Source organism: Oncorhynchus nerka, linkage group LG26 (assembly GCF_034236695.1).
Source record: "Oncorhynchus nerka isolate Pitt River linkage group LG26, Oner_Uvic_2.0, whole genome shotgun sequence".
Taxonomy (NCBI): Eukaryota; Metazoa; Chordata; class Actinopteri; order Salmoniformes; family Salmonidae; genus Oncorhynchus; species Oncorhynchus nerka.
Genome location: NC_088421.1, coordinates 40,780,135 through 40,804,380, shown reverse-complemented (window position 1 = coordinate 40,804,380; position 24,246 = coordinate 40,780,135). Strand labels below are relative to the sequence as shown.

Below are 24,246 nucleotides of genomic sequence, written 5' to 3'. Positions count from 1 at the left end.
TGCTCTCCGGTTTTGTGATGAAACAAAGGTGTTGTTGAATTTATTCAGCCACTGTGTCTTCTTATTGTCTCGACCTTAGGCCCATATATCACGGTCGCAAGCCATATGAGCTAACATGTTATAGAGCAAACAACGCAAGTATCACAACACATAGGTTTGGCTAACCCCAGTGATTTTACCCACACACCATTACTGCCCGTTAGCCAATTACAGCCCCACAGACAAGTACAGGCCTCTCACACATTGATTTTTTTTTTTTACAAGAATTGCCTTCTGCTAGCCTGTATTTCGGGAGCAATTATACCTGATTTTTACCCAAAGGCAGCCCAATTCCGATATTTTGCCCAATTATTGGTATTTTGACCAATCAGATCAGAATTAGGCTGCCTGTGTATACTAGGTGCTTTGAGGTTGCATTGTAAAGTACTGAATAACTAAACACAGGTCACGTATTTGACATGGTCTAATATGTATTTGATTAATGTCTACAGACTATGAAGGGCAGCATAGCCCACCTATGCCTGTCTCTCGTCAAACTTTCGATGCAACACTCTGGTCCAGGGTGCGCAGATCTGATGCGTGACACGCAGCTGATCTTTCAAAATAATAGTTTGGGAAACATTTATTTAACAAAACAAAACAATCAAGTCATATTCATAAATTACGAAGGGATCGAGCACATAGAGGTATTACATTTGATCGCGCACTATCGGCTACTTTTGTCTCACTACAATATGATCGCCCCAGACCTCTTTTCCCCAGACCTCTTCTTTGTTGTCTTTTCCACAATGTGGGTTCACTTGGTATTGGGTTAGCCTGCTAACACATTCAACGACGTTGCTTACATTTCCAAATTATACTGACTTTAAATGACCCAAAACCTTTCGGCTAACCCAACATGTACCTGTTACCTTCCAATCTCTTTAATATCGTCTACCATGTGAATGACAACGGTCGGTAAAACACCTCCCAATCCAATCCGGTGTCTTTTTTTGAAAACAATGCCCATATTTGGTGTGAGCAGGTGAACGCGAAGGCGGAGGATGAGGCACGGTTGGGGCGAAAATGAGGTATATAGTCTCCTGCTGAAATGTGGATGCTACACTTCATTGAAGACATCATTCCCGGATTCTTGAAGAGAAAGCATCCTAACTGACAGGTAAGCAAACGCAACTATCCCGACGTTTGAGAAAGACAATCTGAAATGTCGAGTTGTATCGCTAAATGTGTTCTAGCTATGGTTAAAATCACTTGATTTGAAATACAGCTTTGCTTGGATTTGTCTGTGAATACGTGTTTGAGCTGTTGGGATCGGAGCCATATATTGAGAAAGAATAAATGACTGATTGGAATTCTTTGCTTTGTTCCAAATGATTGTATTTGGTTCAATTCCACTGTTTTTACAAGGTCTGCTAGTAGACTAGTGCTCTTTAAGTCACTGGTTAATAATTGTTATGAATTACAGCTGACTATGGTCCTATGTCTACACTTACTAATGAGGACCTCTAATTTGTCTAATTTATACTGTAGTAATTGGTGGTCTGTATTGATGATATACCCTGACCCAGAAAATGGTATGGTTTTGTTCTTGCTTTTTAGGCCTTGATTCATTAATCCTCTGTTTTTTTACAGAATGGCTGAAGATGATATTGCTGCACTGGTGGTTGACAATGGTTCAGGCATGTGCAAGGCTGGTTTTGCAGGGGATGATGCTCCCCGTGCTGTCTTCCCCTCCATTGTTGGAAGACCCAGACATCAGGTTGGAACCATAATGGGCTCTTGGATATCTGATTCACTCAATTTTATACACAAACTATATGTGGAAACTCCTTCAAATTAGTGGATTTGGCTGTTTCATCCACATGTTGTCAGTAGAAGGGCCTTACTGAAAAGCTCTGACCTTCAACGTGGCACTGTCCTAGAATGCCACATTTCCAACAAGTCAGTTTGTCAAATTTCTGCCCTGCTAGAGCTGCCCTGGTCAACTGTAAGTGCTGTTATTAAAGTGGAAACATCTAGGAGCAACAATGGCTCAGCTGTGAAGTGGTAGGCCACACAAGCTCACAGAATGGGACTGCTGAAGCATGTAAAAATTGTCTGACCTTGGTTGCAACACTCCCTACCGAGTTTCAAACTGCCCCTGGAAGCAACGTCAGCACAAGAACTGTTCGTCCGGAGCTTAATGAAGTTAGTTTCCGTGGCCAAGCCTAAGCCTAAGATCACTATGCGCATTGGCTGGCGTGGTGTAGAGCTCACTGCCATTGGACTCTGGAGCAGTGGAAACACGTTCTCTTGAGTGCTGACTCACGCTTCACCATCTTGCAGTCCGACTGATGAATCTGGGTTTGGCGGATGCCAGGAGAACGCTACCTGCCCGACTGTGTAGTGTCAACTAAAATTTGGTGGAGGAATAATGGTCTGGGGCTGTTTTTCATGTTTCAGGCTAGGTCACTTAATTCCATTAATGGGACATCTTAACACTACAGCATACAATGACATTCTGGATGATTCTGTGCTCTTGTCTTTGTGGCAACAGTTTGGGTGACGACCATTTCCTGTTTCAGCATGACAATACTCCTGTGCACAAAGTGAGGTCCATACAGAAATGGTCTGTGGATCGAATGGAAGAACTTGACTGGCCTGCACAGAGCCCAGACCTCAACCCCATTGAACACTTTTGTGATGAAGTGGAACACCGACTGCGAGTCAGGCCTATTTGCTCAACATCAGTGCCTGACTTCACTAATGCTCTTGTGGCTGAATAGAAGCAATTCCCCAAACATCTAGTGGAAAGCCTTCTCAGATGAGTGGAGGCTATTATAGCAGCAAAGGAGGGGACCAACTCAATATTAATACTCATGATTTTGTAATTTAGATGTTTGAGCGTGTGTTCTCTTACTTTTGGTAATGTTCTCTATATCTGACTTTGGGATAGTTTGAAGAGGCTATACAGAACTCTTCCCTCTGGGGGTGCTCTTGAGCCAAGAGGTCCACTAAATGGACAAATATTGGCCAGAAATGGCCTTGTTTAAAAAGGGACACCCCTCCCCAAACCCACTAACAAAAGCATAATGTATTGGTAGCCTTAAACTAAAGATTGTGATTTCATGAGATAAGACATTGATTGCGCTGTGTATGTGAAACATACAGGCAACTCAAGCCAACATTTGATGAAAACAACTTCTGTAGTCACTTGAGTTTATGCGTAGTGCAGGGACAAAGTGTAATGTCTCTTTCCCCAGGGTGTGATGGTGGGCATGGGACAGAAGGACAGCTACGTGGGAGATGAGGCCCAGAGCAAGAGGGGCATCCTGACTCTGAAGTACCCCATCGAGCACGGCATTGTTACCAACTGGGACGACATGGAGAAGATCTGGCATCACACCTTCTACAATGAGCTGCGTGTGGCCCCCGAAGAGCATCCCGTCCTGCTCACAGAGGCCCCACTCAACCCCAAAGCCAACAGGGAGAAGATGACCCAGGTAAGTGGGGGCATTGGTGTTTTTTTACAAATAAACCCAGCCATTTTATTTACATGGACTCCTCATCCACTAGCAGAATGTAGAGCAGTTTCACATCAGGGTTACTCTGTTCACCTTGCCTGAGGGTAGTGGTGGGCCTCCCATTCTTAGCAGTATTTGTAGGTGTTTAAAACACCCTTTTTATAAAGAGTCTCTCACAGTCCTAATTCCCACCTTCTATTCTTCCACCAGATCATGTTTGAGACCTTCAACAGCCCAGCCATGTATGTAGGTATCCAGGCCGTGCTTTCTTTGTACGCATCTGGTCGCACCACAGGAATCGTGATGGATTCTGGGGATGGCGTTAGCCACACGGTGCCCATCTACGAGGGCTACGCTCTTCCCCACGCCATCCTGCGTCTGGACCTGGCCGGACGCGACCTCACGGACTACCTGATGAAGATCCTGACTGAGCGTGGCTACAGCTTCACCACCACGGCCGAGAGGGAGATTGTGCGCGACATCAAGGAGAAGCTGGCCTACGTGGCGCTGGACTTTGAGCAGGAGATGAATACCTCTGCCTCCAGTTCCTCTCTGGAGAAGAGCTACGAGCTGCCTGATGGACAGGTCATCACTATCGGCAACGAGCGCTTCCGGTGCCCTGAGACCATGTTCCAGCCGTCCTTCATTGGTGAGATGTTTTTCTGTGTCTTTAAAGAGGAACTTCAGCTAAAAAATGTCTTTGTTAAAAGCCATCTGTCTATGGTTGGCGACTATAGTAATTCTAGTCCTGAAATCCTAATTTCTATCCACTACTAAAATGGAGGCTCTGAAAATGATTCCTCTTGGTAGAGGTCACATAAGATGCACCCTCTGTTATGTATTGATATGACTATTCATAAGCACTAAACGCCCAACTTTCTGGCTTTTTTTTAAATATATTTTTTTATAAATCAGCGGACGAAGGTTCCATTTGGCCACTGGAGTCGCTCTTTAATACATGTACAATGTTACTCAGCTTAGTGACAGTCATTCACCACTATACAATCCTCTGGAGCTCTGAGGTTCTTGCCAGTTGCGTGTTCACTGACCTCATTAAAAGAGCCATACTTGTAGGCCTGTTAATTTCTGTTCCTAGGGCTGCCATTGACATGTACATGCTTGCTTTTGTAGGGATGGAAAGCACTGGAGTGCACGAGACCACCTACAACTCTATCATGAAGTGTGATGTGGACATCAGGAAAGACCTGTATGCCAACACTGTTCTCTCAGGTGGAACCACTATGTTCCCTGGCATCGCTGATAGAATGCAGAAGGAGATCAGTGGCTTGGCACCTCCTACTATGAAGATTAAGGTGGGCATTCACGTGTGATTCTGTGACTTTTAGCCCATGGGCATTCAGTGTGGCATCTCTCGACTAGCCATATTTATTTTTTCTCATGTGATATTTTTGGCTTCCCGAATACTTTCATCAGAAATCTGATTTATGAATGTGTTCTGCAATAAAACAACTTTACATCTCCCTGTTTAACCAATGAATATGTTCAAATCTCTTGTCGCCAGATCATCGCCCCTCCCGAGCGTAAATACTCTGTGTGGATTGGCGGTTCCATCCTGGCCTCTCTCTCCACCTTCCAACAGATGTGGATTTCCAAGCAGGAATACGAGGAATCCGGCCCGTCTATCGTCCACCGCAAATGTTTCTAAAGCCTTGACTCTTAACCTCGGTGTTACTCCTTTCAGGGAGTCTGTTATTTCAGATGGCTCTCCTGTCCAGAAGCCAACACCTTGCCCCTGTCCCCTAAGCATTTGTGTGGCTCTAAAATGATCAGATGAGTATCAGTGACTTCCACCTATCCTAACCGGTAGAGATAAAGCCATATTGTTTCAGTTCTACATGGTGTCCTGGGGGGCAGTGACAGGGTGGTTTCTGGGTAGGCTCGGTGTTAGGGTTGTGCCATTCTGCCTTGTGTTGTATTTGTTACTATTAGTCTTGTATGTAACATCTGCTACTGGGCCATTTGAATAAAAGTTCACTGTAATGTGTTACTCTGTGTAGTCTATTTTCAACATTAAGTTTTGTAATGTGTTTGACACTTCTTTTCTTTAATTTACTGATCATTTCAGGGAATGATGTGATTTGTAAACACACTTAATGTATTTGTCATTGGCTGGAACCCACTGCAGGTTAAATCAAATGGTTTTCACATGGGTGAACCTTCTCTTGGTGAACCTCATGTTTATGGCTTCATCTCTCAGATCTTTGTGATGTACTGGCCAGATGACATCCTTTCATCTCAGTATATATGAAGGCAAGGTGAAGCCACTTCTATAATGTACACTGAAAGCCCACTGTCTTTGACAGGAGTACATGCTAATGAACGGAAGTAGCTGTTCTAATCACATCAGTGATGACGTGAACATGAGAGGACAGCTAATTTTATATCGGGGGTCTTGTCATGAAGCTTTGCAGGTGTGTGTTCTACACCAGTGCTAAAACACCTGATGACAGTAATTAAATCCCAGACTGAAGCAGGTGAGTTTACCAAAGAGCTCGCTAGACCCGAAGCCTGTTTTGGCATAGATAACGCTGGTCAACTGGGTGGAACTTCATACGGCAGGCACATTTCAATCGAACTCGAAGCCAGGTCCACTTTCAGTATTTATCTAGACCTGGGGCACCAGATAGGATCATTAAATTGAACCCATCAAACAGCGCTAGGGTTAGTCCTGGAAGTAACTCCAGGCCTGCAGCTGGAGATCCCTGATTTACATGCTATGTCCACTAAATCAAATGTATTTATATAGCCCTTTGTACATCAGCTGATATCTCAAGTTACTAAAAAAAGCAAGCAATGCAGGTGTAGAAGCACTAGATGGCAGTGCTGTCTTCACATTCTGTCACATGACCTACACTGGTATGGGAGCAAGTGCTGCGTTCACATGGGAGCAGGTGCTGCGGTCACATGACCTACACTGGTATGGGAGCAGGTGCTGTGTTCACATTCTGTCACATGACCTACTTTGGTAGTAAAGACAGTGCTGTTGTCACATGACCTACACTGGTAGTGAAGACAGTGCTGCTGTCACATGACCTACACTGGTAGTGAAGACAGTGCTGCTGTCACATGACCTACACTGGTAGTGAAGACAGTGCTGTTGTCACATGACCTACACTGGTAGTGAAGACAGTGCTGCTGTCCCATGACCTACACTGGTAGTGAAGACGGTGCTGACTGAGCATGGGAGAACCTCAGTGGTTTAATCTAAACCCTTAGGGATCTTAGTCTATAATGTTTTTTTTGGTGGCTGCATGTACCTAGAACTGATACTGTATAGCCCTCATATTCATATCTGGACTGGAAGACAGTTCCACTGCTTTATTTTTGATTGTTCCCCTCTAATCAGGTATTGATTTAGACCTGGGATACCAGGTGGGTGCCATTAATGATTAGGTAGAACAGAACCAGCAGTAGTCCAGACCTCCAGTGTATGAGCTGTACTCCAGACCTCCAGTGTATGAGCAGAACTCCAGACCTCCAGTGTATGAGCAGAACTCCAGACCTCCAGTGTATGAGTAGTACTCCAGACCTCCAGTGTATGAGCAGATCTCCAGTGTATGAGCAGTAGTCCAGACCTCCAGACCTCCAGTGTATGAGCAGTACACCAGATCTCCAGTGTATGAGCGGTACTCCAGACCTCCAGTGTATGAGCAGTACTCCAGACCTCCAGTGTATGAGCAGTACTCTAGACCTCCAGTGTATGAGCAGTACCCCAGACCTCCAGTGTATGAGCAGTACTCCAGAACTCCAGTGTATGAGCTGTACTCCAGATCTCCAGTGTATGAGCAGTACTCCAGACCTCCACTGTATGAGCAGTACTCCAGTACTCCAGACCTCCAGTGTATGAGCTGTACTCCAGATCTCCAGTGTATGAGCAGTACTCCAGACCTCCAGTGTACTCCAGATCTCCAGACCTCCAGTGTATGAGCAGTACTCCAGTACTCCAGACCTCCAGTGTATGAGCAGTACTCCAGATCTCCAGTGTATGAGCTGTACTCCAGACCTCCAGATCTCCAGTGTATGAGCAGTACTCCAGATCTCCAGTGTATGAGCAGTACTTCAGATCTCCAGTGTATGAGCAGTACTCCAGATCTCCAGTGTATGAGCTGTACTCCAGATCTCCAGTGTATGAGCAGTACTCCAGAGTATGCCCCTGCTGTATAGAATCATAGGTTAAATCGGGTGTCAAACTCATTCCATTTTTGTTTTTTCCTTTCAATTAAGACAAGGGAGGAGCAAAATCTAAACAACCAGGTGAGGGGAGTTCCTTACTAATTAGTGACAGTTTCACACCCAACTAGCTGTTTATTGTTTTCCATCCTTTTGAGGAAAATCCATGAGGCTTTGGCCCCTTGTGGGGTATGAGATCGTTGAGACAATTTGGTGAGTTCATTGATCAATAACAACATTTTCTCTGAAAAGGAGGTAAAGGATGAGTGAATTATCTATTGGATTTTACATTTGCATAACAGCTCCAATTATGCTATGATGTCATTGAATATTTAATTTAAATGTATTTAATCCCCAAACAATGATAGAATCATCCATAAATATCACCCGTGAATTAATAAAACAAAGCAATGGACAAATGGCATATCTGCTCTCAAATGCATTACTCCTCCTGGATCTACAGTGCCTTGCGAAAGTATTCGGCCCCCTTGAACTTTGCGACCTTTTGCCACATTTCAGGCTTCAAACATAAAGATATATTTTTTTTTGTGAAGAATCAACAACAAGTGGGACACAATCATGAAGTGGAACGACATTTATTGGATATTTCAAACTTTTTTAACAAATCAAAAACTGAAAAATTGGGCGTGCAAAATTATTCAGCCCCCTTAAGTTAATACTTTGTAGCGCCACCTTTTGCTGCGATTACAGCTGTAAGTCGCTTGGGGTATGTCTCTATCAGTTTTGCACATCGAGAGACTGACATTTTTTCCCATTCCTCCTTGCAAAACAGCTCGAGCTCAGTGAGGTTGGATGGAGAGCATTTGTGAACAGCAGTTTTCAGTTCTTTCCACAGATTCTCGATTGGATTCAGGTCTGGACTTTGACTTGGCCATTCTAACACCTGGATATGTTTATTTTTGAACCATTCCATTTTAGATTTTGCTTTATGTTTTGGATCATTGTCTTGTTGGAAGACAAATCTCCGTCCCAGTCTCAGGTCTTTTGCAGACTCCATCAGGTTTTCTTCCAGAATGGTCCTGTATTTGGCTCCATCCATCTTCCCATCAATTTGAACCATCTTCCCTGTCCCTGCTGAAGAAAAGCAGGTCCAAACCATGATGCTGCCACCACCATGTTTGACAGTGGGGATAGGGTGTTCAGGGTGATGAGCTGTGTTGCTTTTATGCCAAACATAACGTTTTGCATTGTTGCCAAAAAGTTCAATTTTGGTTTCATCTGACCAGAGCACCTTCTTCCACATGTTTGGTGTGTCTCCCAGGTGGCTTGTGGCAAACTTTAAACGACACTTTTTATGGATATCTTTAAGAAATGGCTTTCTTCTTGCCACTCTTCCATAAAGGCCAGATTTGTGCAATATACGACTGATTGTTGTCCTATGGACAGAGTCTCCCACCTCAGCTGTAGATCTCTGCAGTTCATCCAGAGTGATCATGGGCCTCTTGGTTGCATCTCTGATCAGTCTTCTCCTTGTATGAGCTGAAAGTTTAGAGGGACGGCCGGGTCTTGGTAGATTTGCAGTGGTCTGATACTCCTTCCATTTCAATATTATCGCTTGCACAGTGCTCCTTGGGATGTTTAAAGCTTCGGAAATCTTTTTGTATCCAAATCCGGCTTTAAACTTCTTCACAACAGTATCTCGGACCTGCCTGGTGTGTTCCTTGTTCTTCATGATGCTCTCTGCGCTTTTAACGGACCTCTGAGACTATCACAGTGTAGGTGCATTTATACGGAGACTTTATTACACACAGGTGGATTGTATTTATCATCATTAGTCATTTAGGTCAACATTGGATCATTCAGAGATCCTCACTGAACTTCTGGAGAGAGTTTGCTGCACTGAAAGTAAAGGGGCTGAATAATTTTGCACGCCCAATTTTTCAGTTTTTGATTTGTTAAAAAAGTTTGAAATATCCAATAAATGATGTTCCACTTCATGATTGTGTCCCACTTGTTGTTGATTCTTCACAAAAAAATACAGTTTTATATCTTTATGTTTGAAGCCTGAAATGTGGCAAAAGGTCGCAAAGTTCAAGGGGGGCGAATACTTTCGCAAGGCACTGTATGTAGGAATATTCTTGGTGACCAGTACCTCATTCATAGTTCCATGTACACTATACCTGCTGTCTAAAATGCTTTTATGGTAGTAGGAGGAGCTATATTAGTATGAGGAGATATGTTAGTAGGAGGAGATATGTTAGTAGGAGATATGTTAGTAGGAGATATGTTAGTAGGAGGAGATATGTTAGTAGGAGATATGTTAGTAGGAGGAGATATGTTAGTAGGAGATATGTTAGTAGGAGATACAGTGGGGCAAAAAATATTTAGTCAGCCACCAATTGTGCATGTTCTCCCACTTAAAAAGATGAGAGAGGCCTGTAATTTTCATCATAGGTAAACTTCAACTATGACAGACAAAATGAAGAAAAAAAATCCAGAAAATCACATTGTAGGATTTTTAATGAATTTATTTGCAAATTATGGTGGAAAATAAGTATGACGACCATCTGGTGGGTAGCCAGGTCTGAGGTTGATTGAACTGTATTGCCCCTTAGTGGTCATACACAGGAAGATATCTGCATTTTAGAAAAGGAAGTTAAAATGGGAAACCTCAATTATTGCATAGATATGACACAGATATATAGATCCATTTTTTTCTGAAGACAGACTGACTATAACTGTGAAAGTGTCTCCAGCAAGACCAGTAGAGTACGTACACAGATATTAATCCTCTTTACTACTAAACAGCTTCTTCTGTCACAAAACCGTTCCATTTATGTGACAAATAACCCCTTGGATAAAGAGTTTCCGATTCTTCCCCTTAGGTTAAAGGTTATATGTTAATTGTACCGGAATAAATATCTCCTGTTTCTACTACACAGCTCCTGTGGGCTATGTAGACCTGTGTTTTATATTTTCTAATTAAGCAATAAGGCCTGAGGAGGTGTGTTATATGGCCAGTATACTGTACAACGGCTAACAATGCAGAGTACCTGGACACAGCCCTTAGCCGCGGTATATTGGCCAAACAGTATATCACAAACCTCTGAGGTGCCTTACTGCTATTATAACTATACCAATGTAATTAGCGGAGTAAAAATACATGTATTGTCATACCTGTTGTATACGGTCTGATATACCATGGCTGTCAGCCAATCAGCATTCAGGGCTCGAACCACCCAGTTTATAATTAATATAAGGACATGGTTTCAGATACCAGTGATCCATCCGTTTGCTCATTAGCAATGAACCATAAAGCATTCTTTCGTCAGAGCATAGCAAGTAGGAAAGGCATGTTCACATATTTTGTTGAGGGATTTTTTTAATGAGGAACATCCAGCAGAGGAAATGTTGCAGAAGATACATTTATGTTGCAAAAAGTTTGGTTTCGATTCATAAAAAAAAAAATGTGGTGATTTATGCATATGTAATTTGCATGGTGCCCTCATTGATCATGAGGGAATCTGAATTGACGAAAAGCTATGTTTCAAAAAGCATGTTGATGAGTTAGTTAATAAATTAAGGATTAAAATATGCTTCTTTGATAGGAACAGGTCATTTATTTAGTTAAATAGCTGAAAACAAATCATTTATTCCAGTTATTGACTATTGCGAGACCGTTTATATGAATGCAGCTGCCACTGTATTGAAGCCCTTGGACACAGTTCATCATAGAGCATAAAACAGTGTAAAGAGAATCCAGTTTGGATTTCACATCAAAAGCAAAACATAATTGACAGAAACATGAATTGTATCTTGTTGTGCTGTTTCCTCCGTTTGCTAGCTAGCTAAAATTGTCCCTTTCCTAAATTATCCATGGATGGAGATAGGGATTTGGACTTGTGGTTTTACTTAATTCTCCGTACTGGCCAATGATTATAACGGCGATTTTGATCCAACCATTAATTCATACATTGTGCCCCTGGCCTGAGAGGATGGAAGTTGAATATGTAGCTAATGTACTGTAGTAGGCTAATGTTAACTAGTGGCAAATCGTTGCCCATGAAAGGAAGTTAGGCTTGCGAGCAAGAATTTTTGCCAGGTAGTCTAGGAAAACAAAGTGTGTACTATATGACAGTCATAGACTGTTCGATCAACATGAAAGAGAGGCATTGGAATTTCTCTACAAGTAGAGTCAACATGTTTTTTTCTACGTGCAAAAATGCACACACACACACACACACACACACACACACACAAATCAGAACCATGGACACATAGAAATCAGAACCATGGACAGCCACATCACATTTAGATTACATTGATTGGACTAAATTGTTTTTGGTATCTTCTAGTTGTCACTGTATAAGACTAAGCAGAGGTGATTTGATGATGTTGAAATGGTGCTGGAATAGTGAAGGCAGCTTCTGTTTTCTTTGCAACTTGTGGCAACTCTGTGGTTCTAAATCAACAGTTGTTTAGTAGTCTGAAAATGTCAGAAACATTAACTTGACCATGCTGTAGATCATGTAACTGTTTGTTACATTCAATATGCTTTGTGGACTTCACCAGACAGAGGTTGCTCTCCAGTTTTGTGATGAAACAAAGGTGTGGTTGAATTTATTCAGCCACTGTGTCTTCTTATTGTCTCGACTTTAGGCCCATATATCACGGTCACAAGGCATATGAGCTGACATGTTATAGAGCAAACAACGCAAGTATCACAACACATAGGTTTGACTAACCCCAGTGATTTTACCCACACACCACTACTGCTTGTTAGCCAATTATAGCCCCACAGACAAGTACAGGCCTCTCACACATTGAGTTTTTTTTTACAAGAATTGCCTTCTGCTTGACTGTATTTCGGGAGCAATTATACCTGATTTTTACCCAAAGGCAGCCCAATTCTGATATTTTGCCCAATTATTGGTATTTTGACCAATCAGATCAGAATTAGGCTGCCTGTGTATACTAGGTGCTTTGAGGTTACATTGTAAAGTACTGAATAACTAAACACAGGTCACGTATTTGACATGGTCTAATATGTATTTGATTAATGTCTACAGACTATGAAGGGCAGCATAGCCCACCTATGCCTGTCTCTCGTCAAACTTTCGATGCAACACTCTGGTCCAGGGTGCGCAGATCTGATGCGTGACACGCAGCTGATCTTTCAAAATAATAGTTTGGGAAACATTTATTTTACAAAACAAAACAATCAAGTCATGTTCATAAATTACGAAGGGATCGAGCACATAGAGGTATTACATTTGATCGCGCACTATCGGCTACTTTTGTCTCACTACAATATGATCGCCCCAGACCTCTTTTCCCCAGACCTCTTCTTTGATGTCTTTTCCACAATGTGGGTTCACTTGGTATTGGGTTAGCCTGCTAACACATTCAACGACGTTGCTTACATTTCCAAATTATACTGACTTTAAATTACCCAAAACCTTTCTGCTAACCCAACATGTACCTGTTACCTTCCAATCTCTTTAATATCGTCTACCATGTGAATGACAACGGTCGGTCACTTCCACCGTAAAACACCTCCCAATCCAATCCGGTGTCTTTTTTTGAAAACAATGCCCATATTTGGTGTGAGCAGGTGAACGCGAAGGCGGAGGATGAAGCACGGTTGGGGAGAAAAGGAGGTATATAGTCTCCTGCTGAAATGTGGATGCTACACTTCATTGAAGACATCATTCCCGGATTCTTGAAGAGAAATCATCCTAACTGACAGGTAAGCAAACGCCACTATCCCGACGTTTGAGAAAGCCAATCTGAAATGTCGAGTTGTATCGTTAAATGTGTTCTAGCAATGGTTAAAATCACTTAATTTGAAATACAGATTTGCTTGGATTTGTCTGTGAATACGTGTTTGAGCTGTTGGGATCGGAGCCATATTGAGAAAAAATAAATGACTGCTTGGAATTCTTTGCTCTGTTCCACTGTTTTTACAAGGTCTGCTAGTAGACTAGTGCTCTTTAAGTCACTGGTTAATAATTGTTATGAATTACAGCTGACTATGGTCCTATGTCTACACTTACTAATGAGGACCTCTAATTTGTCTAATTTATACTGTAGTAATTGGTGGTCTGTATTGATGATATACCCTGACCCAGAAAATGGTATGGTTTTGTTCTTGCTTTTTAGGCCTTGATTCATTAATCCTCTGTTTTTTTACAGAATGGCTGAAGATGATATTGCTGCACTGGTGGTTGACAATGGTTCAGGCATGTGCAAGGCTGGTTTTGCAGGGGATGATGCTCCCCGTGCTGTCTTCCCCTCCATTGTTGGAAGACCCAGACATCAGGTTGGAACCATACTGGGCTCTTGGATATCGGGTTCACTTAATACAGGCTATACTTTTATACACAAACTATATGTGGACACTCCTTCAAATTAGTGGATTTGGCTGTTTCATCCACATGTTGTCAGTAGAAGGGCCTTACTGAAATGCTCTGACTTTCAACGTGGCACTGTCCTAGAATGCCACCTTTCCAATTTGCTCAACATCAGTGCCTGACTTCACTAATGTTCTTGTGGCTGAATAGAAGCAATTCCCCACAGCATTGTTCAAACATCTAGTGGAAAGCCTTCTCAGATGAGTGGAGGCTATTATAGCAGCAAAGGAGGGGACCAACTCTATATTAATACCCATGATTTTGGCATTTAGATTTTTGAGCACGTGTCCACTTAGAGAACATTACTGTATCTCTATATTTGACTTTGGGATAGAGTTTGAAGAGGCTATTAGAACTCTTCCTTCTGGGGGTGCTCTTGAGCCAACAACTTCTCTAGTGTAACTTGAGTTTGTATAGTGCAGGGACAAAGTGTAATGTCTCTTTCCCCAGGGTGTGATGGTGGGCATGGGACAGAAGGACAGCTACGTGGGAGATGAGGCCCAGAGCAAGAGGGGCATCCTGACTCTGAAGTACCCCATCGAGCACGGCATTGTTACCAACTGGGACGACATGGAGAAGATCTGGCATCACACCTTCTACAATGAGCTGCGTGTGGCCCCTGAAGAGCATCCTGTCCTGCTCACAGAGGCCCCACTCAACCCCAAAGCCAACAGGGAGAAGATGACCCAGGTAAAGTGGGGGCATTAGTGTTTTTTTACAAATGAAACACTGTGGCAGTAGTAAATAAACCCAGCCATTTTATTTACATAGACTCCTCATCCACTAATAGAATGTAGAGCAGTAGACATCAGGGCTACTCTGTTCACCTTGCCTGAGGGTAGGTATTGATTAGTGGTGGGACTCACATTCTTAGCAGTATGTGTAGGTGTTTAAAACACCCTTTTTATAAAGAGTCTCTCACAGTCCTAATTCCCACCTTCTATTCTTCCACCAGATCATGTTTGAGACCTTCAACAGCCCAGCCATGTATGTAGGTATCCAGGCCGTGCTTTCTTTGTACGCATCTGGTCGCACCACAGGAATCGTGATGGATTCTGGGGATGGCGTTAGCCACACGGTGCCCATCTACGAGGGCTACGCTCTTCCCCACGCCATCCTGCGTCTGGACCTGGCCGGACGCGACCTCACGGACTACCTGATGAAGATCCTGACTGAGCGTGGCTACAGCTTCACCACCACGGCCGAGAGGGAGATTGTGCGCGACATCAAGGAGAAGCTGGCCTACGTGGCGCTGGACTTTGAGCAGGAGATGAATACCTCTGCCTCCAGTTCCTCTCTGGAGAAGAGCTACGAGCTGCCTGATGGACAGGTCATCACTATCGGCAACGAGCGCTTCCGGTGCCCTGAGACCATGTTCCAGCCGTCCTTCATTGGTGAGATGTTTTTCTGTGTCTTTAAAGAGGAACTTCAGCTAAAAAATGTCTTTGTTAAAAGCCATCTGTCTATGGTTGGCGACTATAGTAATTCTAGTCCTGAAGATGCACCCTCAGTTATGTATTGATATGACTATTCATAAGCACTAAACACCCAACTTTCTGGCTTTTTTAAAATGTATTTTTTATAAATCAGCGGACGACTGTTCCATTTGGCCACTGGAGTCGCTCTTTAATACATGTACAATGTTACTCAGCTTAGTGACAGTCATTCACCACTATACAATCCTCTGGAGCTCTGAGGTTCTTGTCAGTTGCGTGTTCACTGACCTCATTAAAAGAGCCATACTTGTAGGCCTGTTAATTTCTGTTCCTAGGGCTGCCATTGACATGTACATGCTTGCTTTTGTAGGGATGGAAAGCACTGGAGTGCACGAGACCACCTACAACTCTATCATGAAGTGTGATGTGGACATCAGGAAAGACCTGTATGCCAACACTGTTCTCTCAGGTGGAACCACTATGTTCCCTGGCATCGCTGATAGAATGCAGAAGGAGATCAGTGGCTTGGCACCTCCTACTATGAAGATTAAGGTGGGCATTCAGTGTGGCATCTCTCGACTAGCCCATTTGATTTTTTTTCTCGTGATATTTTTGGCTTCCCAAATACTTTCATTGATATCTAATTTATGAATGTATTCTGCACTAAAACAACTTTAGATCTCCCTGTTTTACTAATGAATACGTTCATATCTCTTGTCGCCAGATCATCGCCCCTCCCGAGCGTAAATACTCTGTGTGGATTGGCGGTTCCATCCTGGCCTCTCTCTCCACCTTCCAACAGATGTGGATTTCCAAGCAGGAATACGAGGAATCCGGCCCGTCTATCGTCCACCGCAAATGTTTCTAAAGCCTTGACTCTTAACCTCGGTGTTACTCCTTTCAGGGAGTCTGTTATTTCAGATGGCTCTCCTGTCCAGAAGCCAACACCTTGCCCCTGTCCCCTAAGCATTTGTGTGGCTCTAAAATGATCAGATGAGTAGCAGTGACTTCCACCTATCCTAACCGGTAGAGATAAAGCCATATTGTTTCAGTTCTACATGGTGTCCTGGGGGGGGTGTGAAGGGGTGGTTTCTGGGTAGGCTCAGTTTTAGGGTTGTGACATTCTGCCTTGTGTTGTATTTGATACTATTAGTCTTGTATGTAACATCTGCTACTGGGCCATTGAATAAACGTTCACTGTAATGTGACACTCTGTGTAGTCTATTTGCAACATTAAGTCTTGTCATATGTTCAGAATGCGTTTGTCACTTTTAATTTACTGATCATTTCAGGGAATGATGTGATTTGTAAACACACTTAATGTATTTGTCTTTGGCTGGAACCCACTGCAGGTTAAATCAAATGGTTTTCTCATTGTTAAATTCTCTTGGTGAACCTCACGTTTATGGCTTCATTTCTCAGATCTTTGGGATGTGCTGACATCCTTTCATCTCAGTATAGATGAAGGCAAGGTGAAGCCACTTCTATAATTTACACTGAAAGCCCACTGTCTTTGACAGGAGTACATGCTAATGAACGGAAGTAGCTGTTCTAATCACATCAGTGATGACGTGAACATAAGAGGACAGCTCATTTTATATCGGGGGTCTTGTCATGAAAAGCTTTGCAGGTGTGTGTTCTACACCAGTGCTAAAACACCTGACGACAGTATTTAAATCCCAGACTGAAGCAGGTGAGTTTACCAAAGAGCTCGCTAGACCCGACGCCTGTTTTGGCATAGGTCACGCTGGTCAACTGGGTGGGACTTCATACGGCAGGCACATTTCACTCGAAGCCAGGTTCACAAATTATTTTCAGTATTTATCTAGACCTGGGGCACCAGATGGGTGTAATTTAATGATCTTATCGAACAGCGCTAGGGTTAGTCCTGGAAGTTGCACCAGACTCCAGGCCTGCAGTTAGAGATCCCTGATTTACATGGTATGTCCACTAGATGGCAGTGTCGTCTTGACATTGTCACATGCCCTACACTAGGGGAGCAGGTGCTGCTTTCACATTCTGTCACATGACCTACACTGGTAGTGAAGACAGTGCTGCTGTCACATGACCTACACTGGTAGTAAAGACAGTGCTGCTGTCACATGACCTACACTGGTAGTAAAGACAGTGCTGCTGCCTCCTTGCTGTCCCCAGTCTACCTGGCCATGCTGCTCCATTTTCAACTGACCTGATCCCTAGGACCGTGCCCCAGGACTACCTGACATGATGCCTCCTCGCTGTCCCCAGTCTACCTGGCCATGCTGCTCCATTTTCAACTGACCTGATCCCTAGGACCGTGCCCCAGGACTACCTGACATGATGCCTCCTTGCTGTCCCCAGTCTACCTGGCCCTGCTGCTCCATTTTTCAACTGACCTGATCCCTAGGACCGTGCCCCAGGACTACCTGACATGATGCCTCCTTGCTGTCCCCAGTCTACCTGGCCATGCTGCTCCATTTTCAACTGACCTGATCCCTAGGACCGTGCCCCAGGACTACCTGACATGATGACTCCTTGCTGTCCCCAGTCCACTTGACTGTGCTGCTGCTCCAGTTTCAACTGTTCTGCCTTATTATTATTCGACCATGCTGGTCATTTATGAACATTTGAACATCTTGGCCATGTTCTGTTATAATCTCCACCCGGCACAGCCAGAAGAGGACTGGCCACCCCACATAGCCTGGTTCCTCTCTAGGTTTCTTCCTAGGTTTTGGCCTTTCTAGGGAGTTTTTCCTATCCACTGTGCTTCTACACCTGCATTGCTTGCTGTTTGGGGTTTTAGGCTGGGTTTCTGTACAGGACTTTGAGATATCAGCTGATGTACGAAGGGCTATATAAATACATTTGATTTGATTTGATTTGCTGTCTCATGACCTACACTGGTAGTGAAGACAGTGCTGCTATCTCATGACCTACACTGGTAGTGAAGACAGTGCTGCTGTCACATGACCTACACTGGTAGTGAAGACGGTGCTGACTGACCATGGGAGAACATCAGTGGTTTAATCTAAACCCTCAGGGATCTTAGTCTATAATATGTTGTTTTGGTGGCTGCATGTACCTAGAACTGATACTGTATAGCCCTCCTATTCATATCTGGACTGGAAGACAGTTCCACTGCTTTATTTTTCATTGTTCCCCTCTAATCAGGTATTGATTTAGAACCAGCAGTACTCCAGACCTCCAGTGTATGAGCTGTACTCCAGACCTCCAGTGTATGTCCAGTACTCCAGACCTCCAGTGTATGTCCAGACCTCCAGTGTATGTCCAGTACTCCAGTGTATGAGCTGTACTCCAGACCTCCAGTGTATGACCAGTACTCCAGACCTCCAGTGTATGAGCAGTACTCCAGATCTCCAGAGTATGAGCAGTATTCCAGATCTCCAGAGTATGAGCAGTACTCCAGATCGCCAGAGTATGAGCAGTATTCCAGATCTCCAGAGTATGAGCAGTATTCCAGATCTCCAGAGTATGAGCAGTACTCCAGACCTCCAGTGTATGAGCAGTACTCCAGATCTCCAGTGTATGAGCAGTACTCCAGATCTCCAGTGTATGAGCAGTACTCCAGACCTCCAGTGTATGAGCAGTACTCCAGATCTCCAGTGTATGAGCAGTACTCCAGATCTCCAGTGTATGAGCAGTAGTCCAGATCTCCAGAGTATGAGCAGTATTCCAGATCTCCAGAGTATGAGCAGTATTCCAGATCTCCAGAGTATGAGCAGTATTCCAGATCTCCAGAGTATGAGCAGTACTCCAGATCTCCAGAGTATGAGCAGTATTCCAGATCTCCAGAGTATGAGCAGTACTCCAGACCTCCAGTGTATGAGCAGTACTCCAGATCTCCAGTGTATGAGCAGTACTCCAGACCTCCAGTGTATGAGCAGTACTCCAGATCTCCAGTGTATGAGCAGTACTCCAGACCTCCAGTGTATGAGCAGTACTCCAGACCTCCAGTGTATGAGCAGTACTCCAGATCTCCAGTGTATGAGCAGTACTCCAGATCTCCAGTGTATGAGCAGTACTCCAGACCTCCAGTGTATGAGCAGTACTCCAGACCTCCAGATCTCCAGTGTATGAGCAGTACTCCAGATCTCCAGTGTATGAGCAGTACTCCAGACCTCCAGTGTATGAGCAGTACTCCAGATCTCCAGTGTATGAGCAGTACTCCAGACCTCCAGTGTATGAGCAGTACTCCAGACCTCCAGATCTCCAGTGTATGAGCAGTACTCCAGAGTATGCCCCTGCTGTATAGAATCATAGGTTAAATCGGGTGTCCAACTTATTCCACGGAGGGTCGAGTGTCTGTGGGTTTTTGTTTTTTCCTTTCAATTAAGACCTAGACAACCAGGTGAGGGGAGTTCCTTACTAATTAGTGACCTTAATTAATCAATCGAGTACAAGGGAGGAGCAAAATCCCACAGACATTCAGCCTTCTATGGAATGAGTTTGACACGTGTATGAAATCAATTTGGTTCACTGTAGTCTTTTGAAAGGGGTGGGAATTGAATGAACAACCAATCCATAGACAGTTTCACACCCAACTAGCTGTTTATTGTTTTCCATCCTTTTGAGGAAAATCCATGAGGCTTTGGCCCCTTGTGGGGTATGAGATCGTTGAGACAATTTGGTGAGTTCATTGATCAATAACAACATTTTCTCTGAAAAGCAGGTAAAGGATGAGTGAATTATCTATTGGATTTTACATTTGCATAACAGCTCCAATTATGTGCTGATGTCATTGAATATTTAATTTAAACGTATTTATTCCCCAAACAATGATAGAATCATCCATAAATATCACCCGTGAATTAATAAAACAAAGCAATGGACAAATGGCATATCTGCTCTCAAATGCATTACTCCTCCTGGATCTAGGTAGGAATATTCACCTCATTCATAGTTCCATGTACACTATACCTGCTGTCTAAAATGCTTTTAAAGGGAATTCAGTATTATAATATCCCTTGGTATGTCAATCAACACAGAGATCAACTCAAGTGATGAGTGTGTAATTTGGGGCAGACCACAGGCATGCTACATTCCTACAGTAATACATGTCATAACTGCTGATCAATTATGATTCATAGTAACTTTGCTGTCTGTCGAGTTTGCAGGTATAAAAAGTACTTGTTACTGCTGTCTGATCCTGGATCAGTGTCTGAAAGCAGAATTAAGCTGGAGTTTGGGAATTACATGTTTATTTTATTTGCTGACCTGAGTACCCCACTGTGTGAGTGCATCCGTGTGTGTGTTTGAGCATGTGTATGTGTGAGTGTGTGTGCGTGCATGTGTATATGTGTGTAAGTGTGTGTGTGTGTGTGGTACTATAACGTTTTATTGTTGACTTCTGGAATGCTCTAATGCACTGTGAGGTGTGTGACCAGAGTGCTGGCAGATGAAGGTCTCAATGAGCTAATGAGGACAGTGGCTTTCTTCTCTCCTCAACCCCCCACTCTTCATCACGCTCTCCTGCTACCCAACCACTGTGCTTGGAAGCCTGTGTGCATTACCAATTTAATCTTATATTCATTATTTGTCTTGATCCCTCTCACTCTCTCTCGCTCGCTCTCTCTCTCTCTCTCTCTCTCTCTCAGGTAAATGACCCCCCCCCCACCTATTCAAAACCCATTGGATGAGAAGGTCAGAAGGGACGGACCTCTGAACTTATCATCCAATGTTCTGACCTTCTCATCCAATGGGTTTTCAGAAGGAGGCGAGGAGGTAGGAAGCCAGGAATAAAGGAAATACAATAGAGGTTCTATGCCTCCTCTCCTCTTCCATCTGTAAGCTTGTAGCCCCTCCAACTGCCACCCCTGTAGACCAGGCAGGACCAGAGGAGGCATTGAGATGTGCTGTTACTTAGGCCAGGATTCAATCTGGACCATGGAAGATCCACGTTGTAGCGCGGTTGACATTTAAAGGTCATTTTAGATTGAGACGCCATCTGCAGCGTTTACCTTGCATGTGATCTCCGCTGCACTAACGTTGGGAGATGGGATTAAAAGGGTGTCTTTGTCTGGGATTCTCCCTCCTTAGCATGTCTGTGGTCTGTGACCCCATTAACCAAGGTGTTCATTCATTTACAGGACAGCCCTCCCACAAGCCTGTTAAAGGCTCACCCAGCCCAGCCTAGACCCACGCACAAATCCACTCACTCACTCAGCCACCCACTCATGCTCTCTACCTGTTTAAATGACAGTCATTTAAATTAGTCTCCGTAAATGTCGGCTCTTTTAATGCCAAGTTGTAACAGCAAATTGTTTTGCGAGCTGTCATTTGTTTTTATCGTACGCCAACTTGTTAAAACCTTTTTTTTCTGTCTAGCGTGTAAAAGCACAGACGTGCTCATAGTAATGGCTGGAATAGAATCAATGGAATGGTATCCAACACATCCAACACATGTTTTCCATGTCTTTGATACCATTCCATTCACTCCATTCCAGACATTATTATGAGCCGTCCTTCCCTCAGCAGCCCCCTGTGATGTAAAGACAAAAGTGGTCATGCAAACAGAGCAGGTTATTTCACTTACTTTCAGGGTCAAACGATTAACTCTGACATATGGCACAATACAACATACTCCTAGTTTGTTGTTGTAAAAACCTCTGGGATCTAAATACCTGGTTGTGAATGATTGTGGGAGCCCTGTGTAGATATAGACATACCTGGGTTCAAATAGTATTTGTTTTCTTCCAAATACTTTAGCTGCACTTGAATGAGCTTTCCTGACAACTCTGGGTCATTGGGATACTGTCTGCAAACTGGCACTCCAGACAGGCTCAATTGAACGCTCACATTATTTGAAAGTACACCAATACTATATGAACCCAGGTCTGGATAGAATGGTGGTCTTTTAGGGCGAGCCCAGACAGGCCTTCGGGGGACAGCAGCAGCAGCAGCACTCCTGTTATTGCCCTCCTCTCTGTTCACCGGCTCAGACAGACAGGAAAGGTCATCTGTGGCCTCAGCGGCTCCCTCCGCTCTGACAGAAGCCTGTCTCTTTCATGTAAGAAAAATGACCACATGAATTACACTGGCAGGTGTGTTGGCAGGTGTGTGTGTGTCTTGCTCCCCTGCATTCACAGAGGTTTATGTAGGACAGCTGCCATGTTACAGGGGCTGGACATAGCTGGCTCCCACTGCATTTCTCCTCCATGGCTTTAACTGTATTTCCACAACCAGACACTGTCAAATTAAATAAATACTCTGTGGTCCAGTGATACAGCGTATTACTCCTCCCATGCTGATTCCAAGGCTGGTGCTACTGTAGGGAGGTCACAGAGACATGGTGCTGTTTCTCCTGTAGGGAGGACACAGAGACATGGTGCTGTTTCTCCTGTAGGGAGGTCACAGAGACATGGTGCTGTTTCTCCTGTAGGGAGGTCACAGAGACATGGTGCTGTTTCTCCTGTAGGGAGGTCACAGAGACATGGTGCAGTTTCTCCTGTAGGGAGGTCACAGAGACATGGTGCTGTTTCTCCTGTAGGGAGGTCACAGAGACATGGTGCAGTTTCTCCTGTAGGGAGGTCACAGAGACATGGTGCTGTTTCTCCTGTAGGGAGGTCACAGAGACATGGTGCAGTTTCTCCTGTAGGGAGGTCACAGAGACATGGTGCTGTTTCTCCTGTAGGGAGGTCACAGAGACATGGTGTTGTTTCTCCTGTAGGGAGGTCACAGAGACATGGTGCTGTTTCTCCTGTAGGGAGGTCACAGAGACATGGTGCAGTTTCTCCTGTAGGGAGGTCACAGAGACATGGTGCTGTTTCTCCTGTAGGGAGGTCACAGAGACATGGTGCAGTTTCTCCTGTAGGGAGGTCACAGAGACATGGTGCTGTTTCTCCTGTAGGGAGGTCACAGAGACATGGTGTTGTTTCTCCTGTAGGGAGGTCACAGAGACATGGTGCTGTTTCTCCTGTAGGGAGGTCACAGAGACATGGTGCTGTTTCTCCTGTAGGGAGGTCACAGAGACATGGTGCTGTTTCTCCTGTAGGGAGGTCACAGAGACATGGTGCTGTTTCTCCTGTAGGGAGGTCACAGAGACATGGTGCAGTTTCTCCTGTAGGGAGGTCACAGAGACATGGTGCAGTTTCTCCTGTAGGGAGGTCACAGAGACATGGTGCTGTTTCTCCTGTAAGGAGGTCACAGAGACATGGTGCTGTTTCTCCTGTAGGGAGGTCACAGAGACATGGTGCTGTTTCTCCTGTAGGGAGGTCACAGAGACATGGTGCTGTTTCTCCTGTAGGGAGGTCACAGAGACATGGTGCTGTTTCTCCTGTAGGGAGGTCACAGAGACATGGTGCTGTTTCTCCTGTAGGGAGGTCACAGAGACATGGTGCTGTTTCTCCTGTAGGGAGGTCACAGAGACATGGTGCTGTTTCTCCTGTAGGGAGAATGACCACATGAATTACACTGGCAGGTGTGTGTGTGTCACAGAGACATGGTGCTGTTTCTCCTGTAGGGAGGTCACAGAGACATGGTGCTGTTTCTCCTGTAGGGAGGTCACAGAGACATGGTGCTGTTTCTCCTGTAGGGAGGTCACAGAGACATGGTGCTGTTTCTCCTGTAGGGAGGTCACAGAGACATGGTGCTGTTTCTCCTGTAGGGAGGTCACAGAGACATGGTGCAGTTTCTCCTGTAGGGAGGTCACAGTAAAATGGTGCTGGTTCTCCTGTAAGGAGGTCACAGAGACATGGTGCTGTTTCCCATGTTGGGAGTTCACAGAGACATGTTGCTGGTTCTCCT

At 44.2% G+C, this 24,246-nt stretch overlaps 2 protein-coding genes across 2 annotated transcripts; both read left to right on the top strand.

Moving 5' to 3' along the window:
- The first annotated feature begins 1,052 nt into the window (after positions 1–1,052).
- On the top strand, positions 1,053–5,508 carry LOC135564732 (actin, non-muscle 6.2-like). Its single transcript, XM_065010684.1, has 6 exons — positions 1,053–1,159; positions 1,633–1,759; positions 3,243–3,482; positions 3,714–4,152; positions 4,635–4,816; positions 5,026–5,508. Exons 2-6 carry the CDS (start codon positions 1,634–1,636, stop codon positions 5,167–5,169), a joined length of 1,131 nt encoding a protein of 376 aa, XP_064866756.1. The 5' UTR covers positions 1,053–1,159; position 1,633; the 3' UTR covers positions 5,170–5,508.
- Positions 5,509–13,297: 7,789 nt separating this feature from the next.
- LOC135564731 (actin, non-muscle 6.2-like) lies at positions 13,298–16,712 on the top strand. Its single transcript, XM_065010683.1, has 6 exons — positions 13,298–13,404; positions 13,851–13,977; positions 14,519–14,758; positions 15,024–15,462; positions 15,875–16,056; positions 16,229–16,712. The coding sequence occupies exons 2-6, from the start codon at positions 13,852–13,854 to the stop codon at positions 16,370–16,372; spliced, it is 1,131 nt and encodes a 376-aa protein (XP_064866755.1). The 5' UTR covers positions 13,298–13,404; position 13,851; the 3' UTR covers positions 16,373–16,712.
- Positions 16,713–24,246: the final 7,534 nt, after the last annotated feature.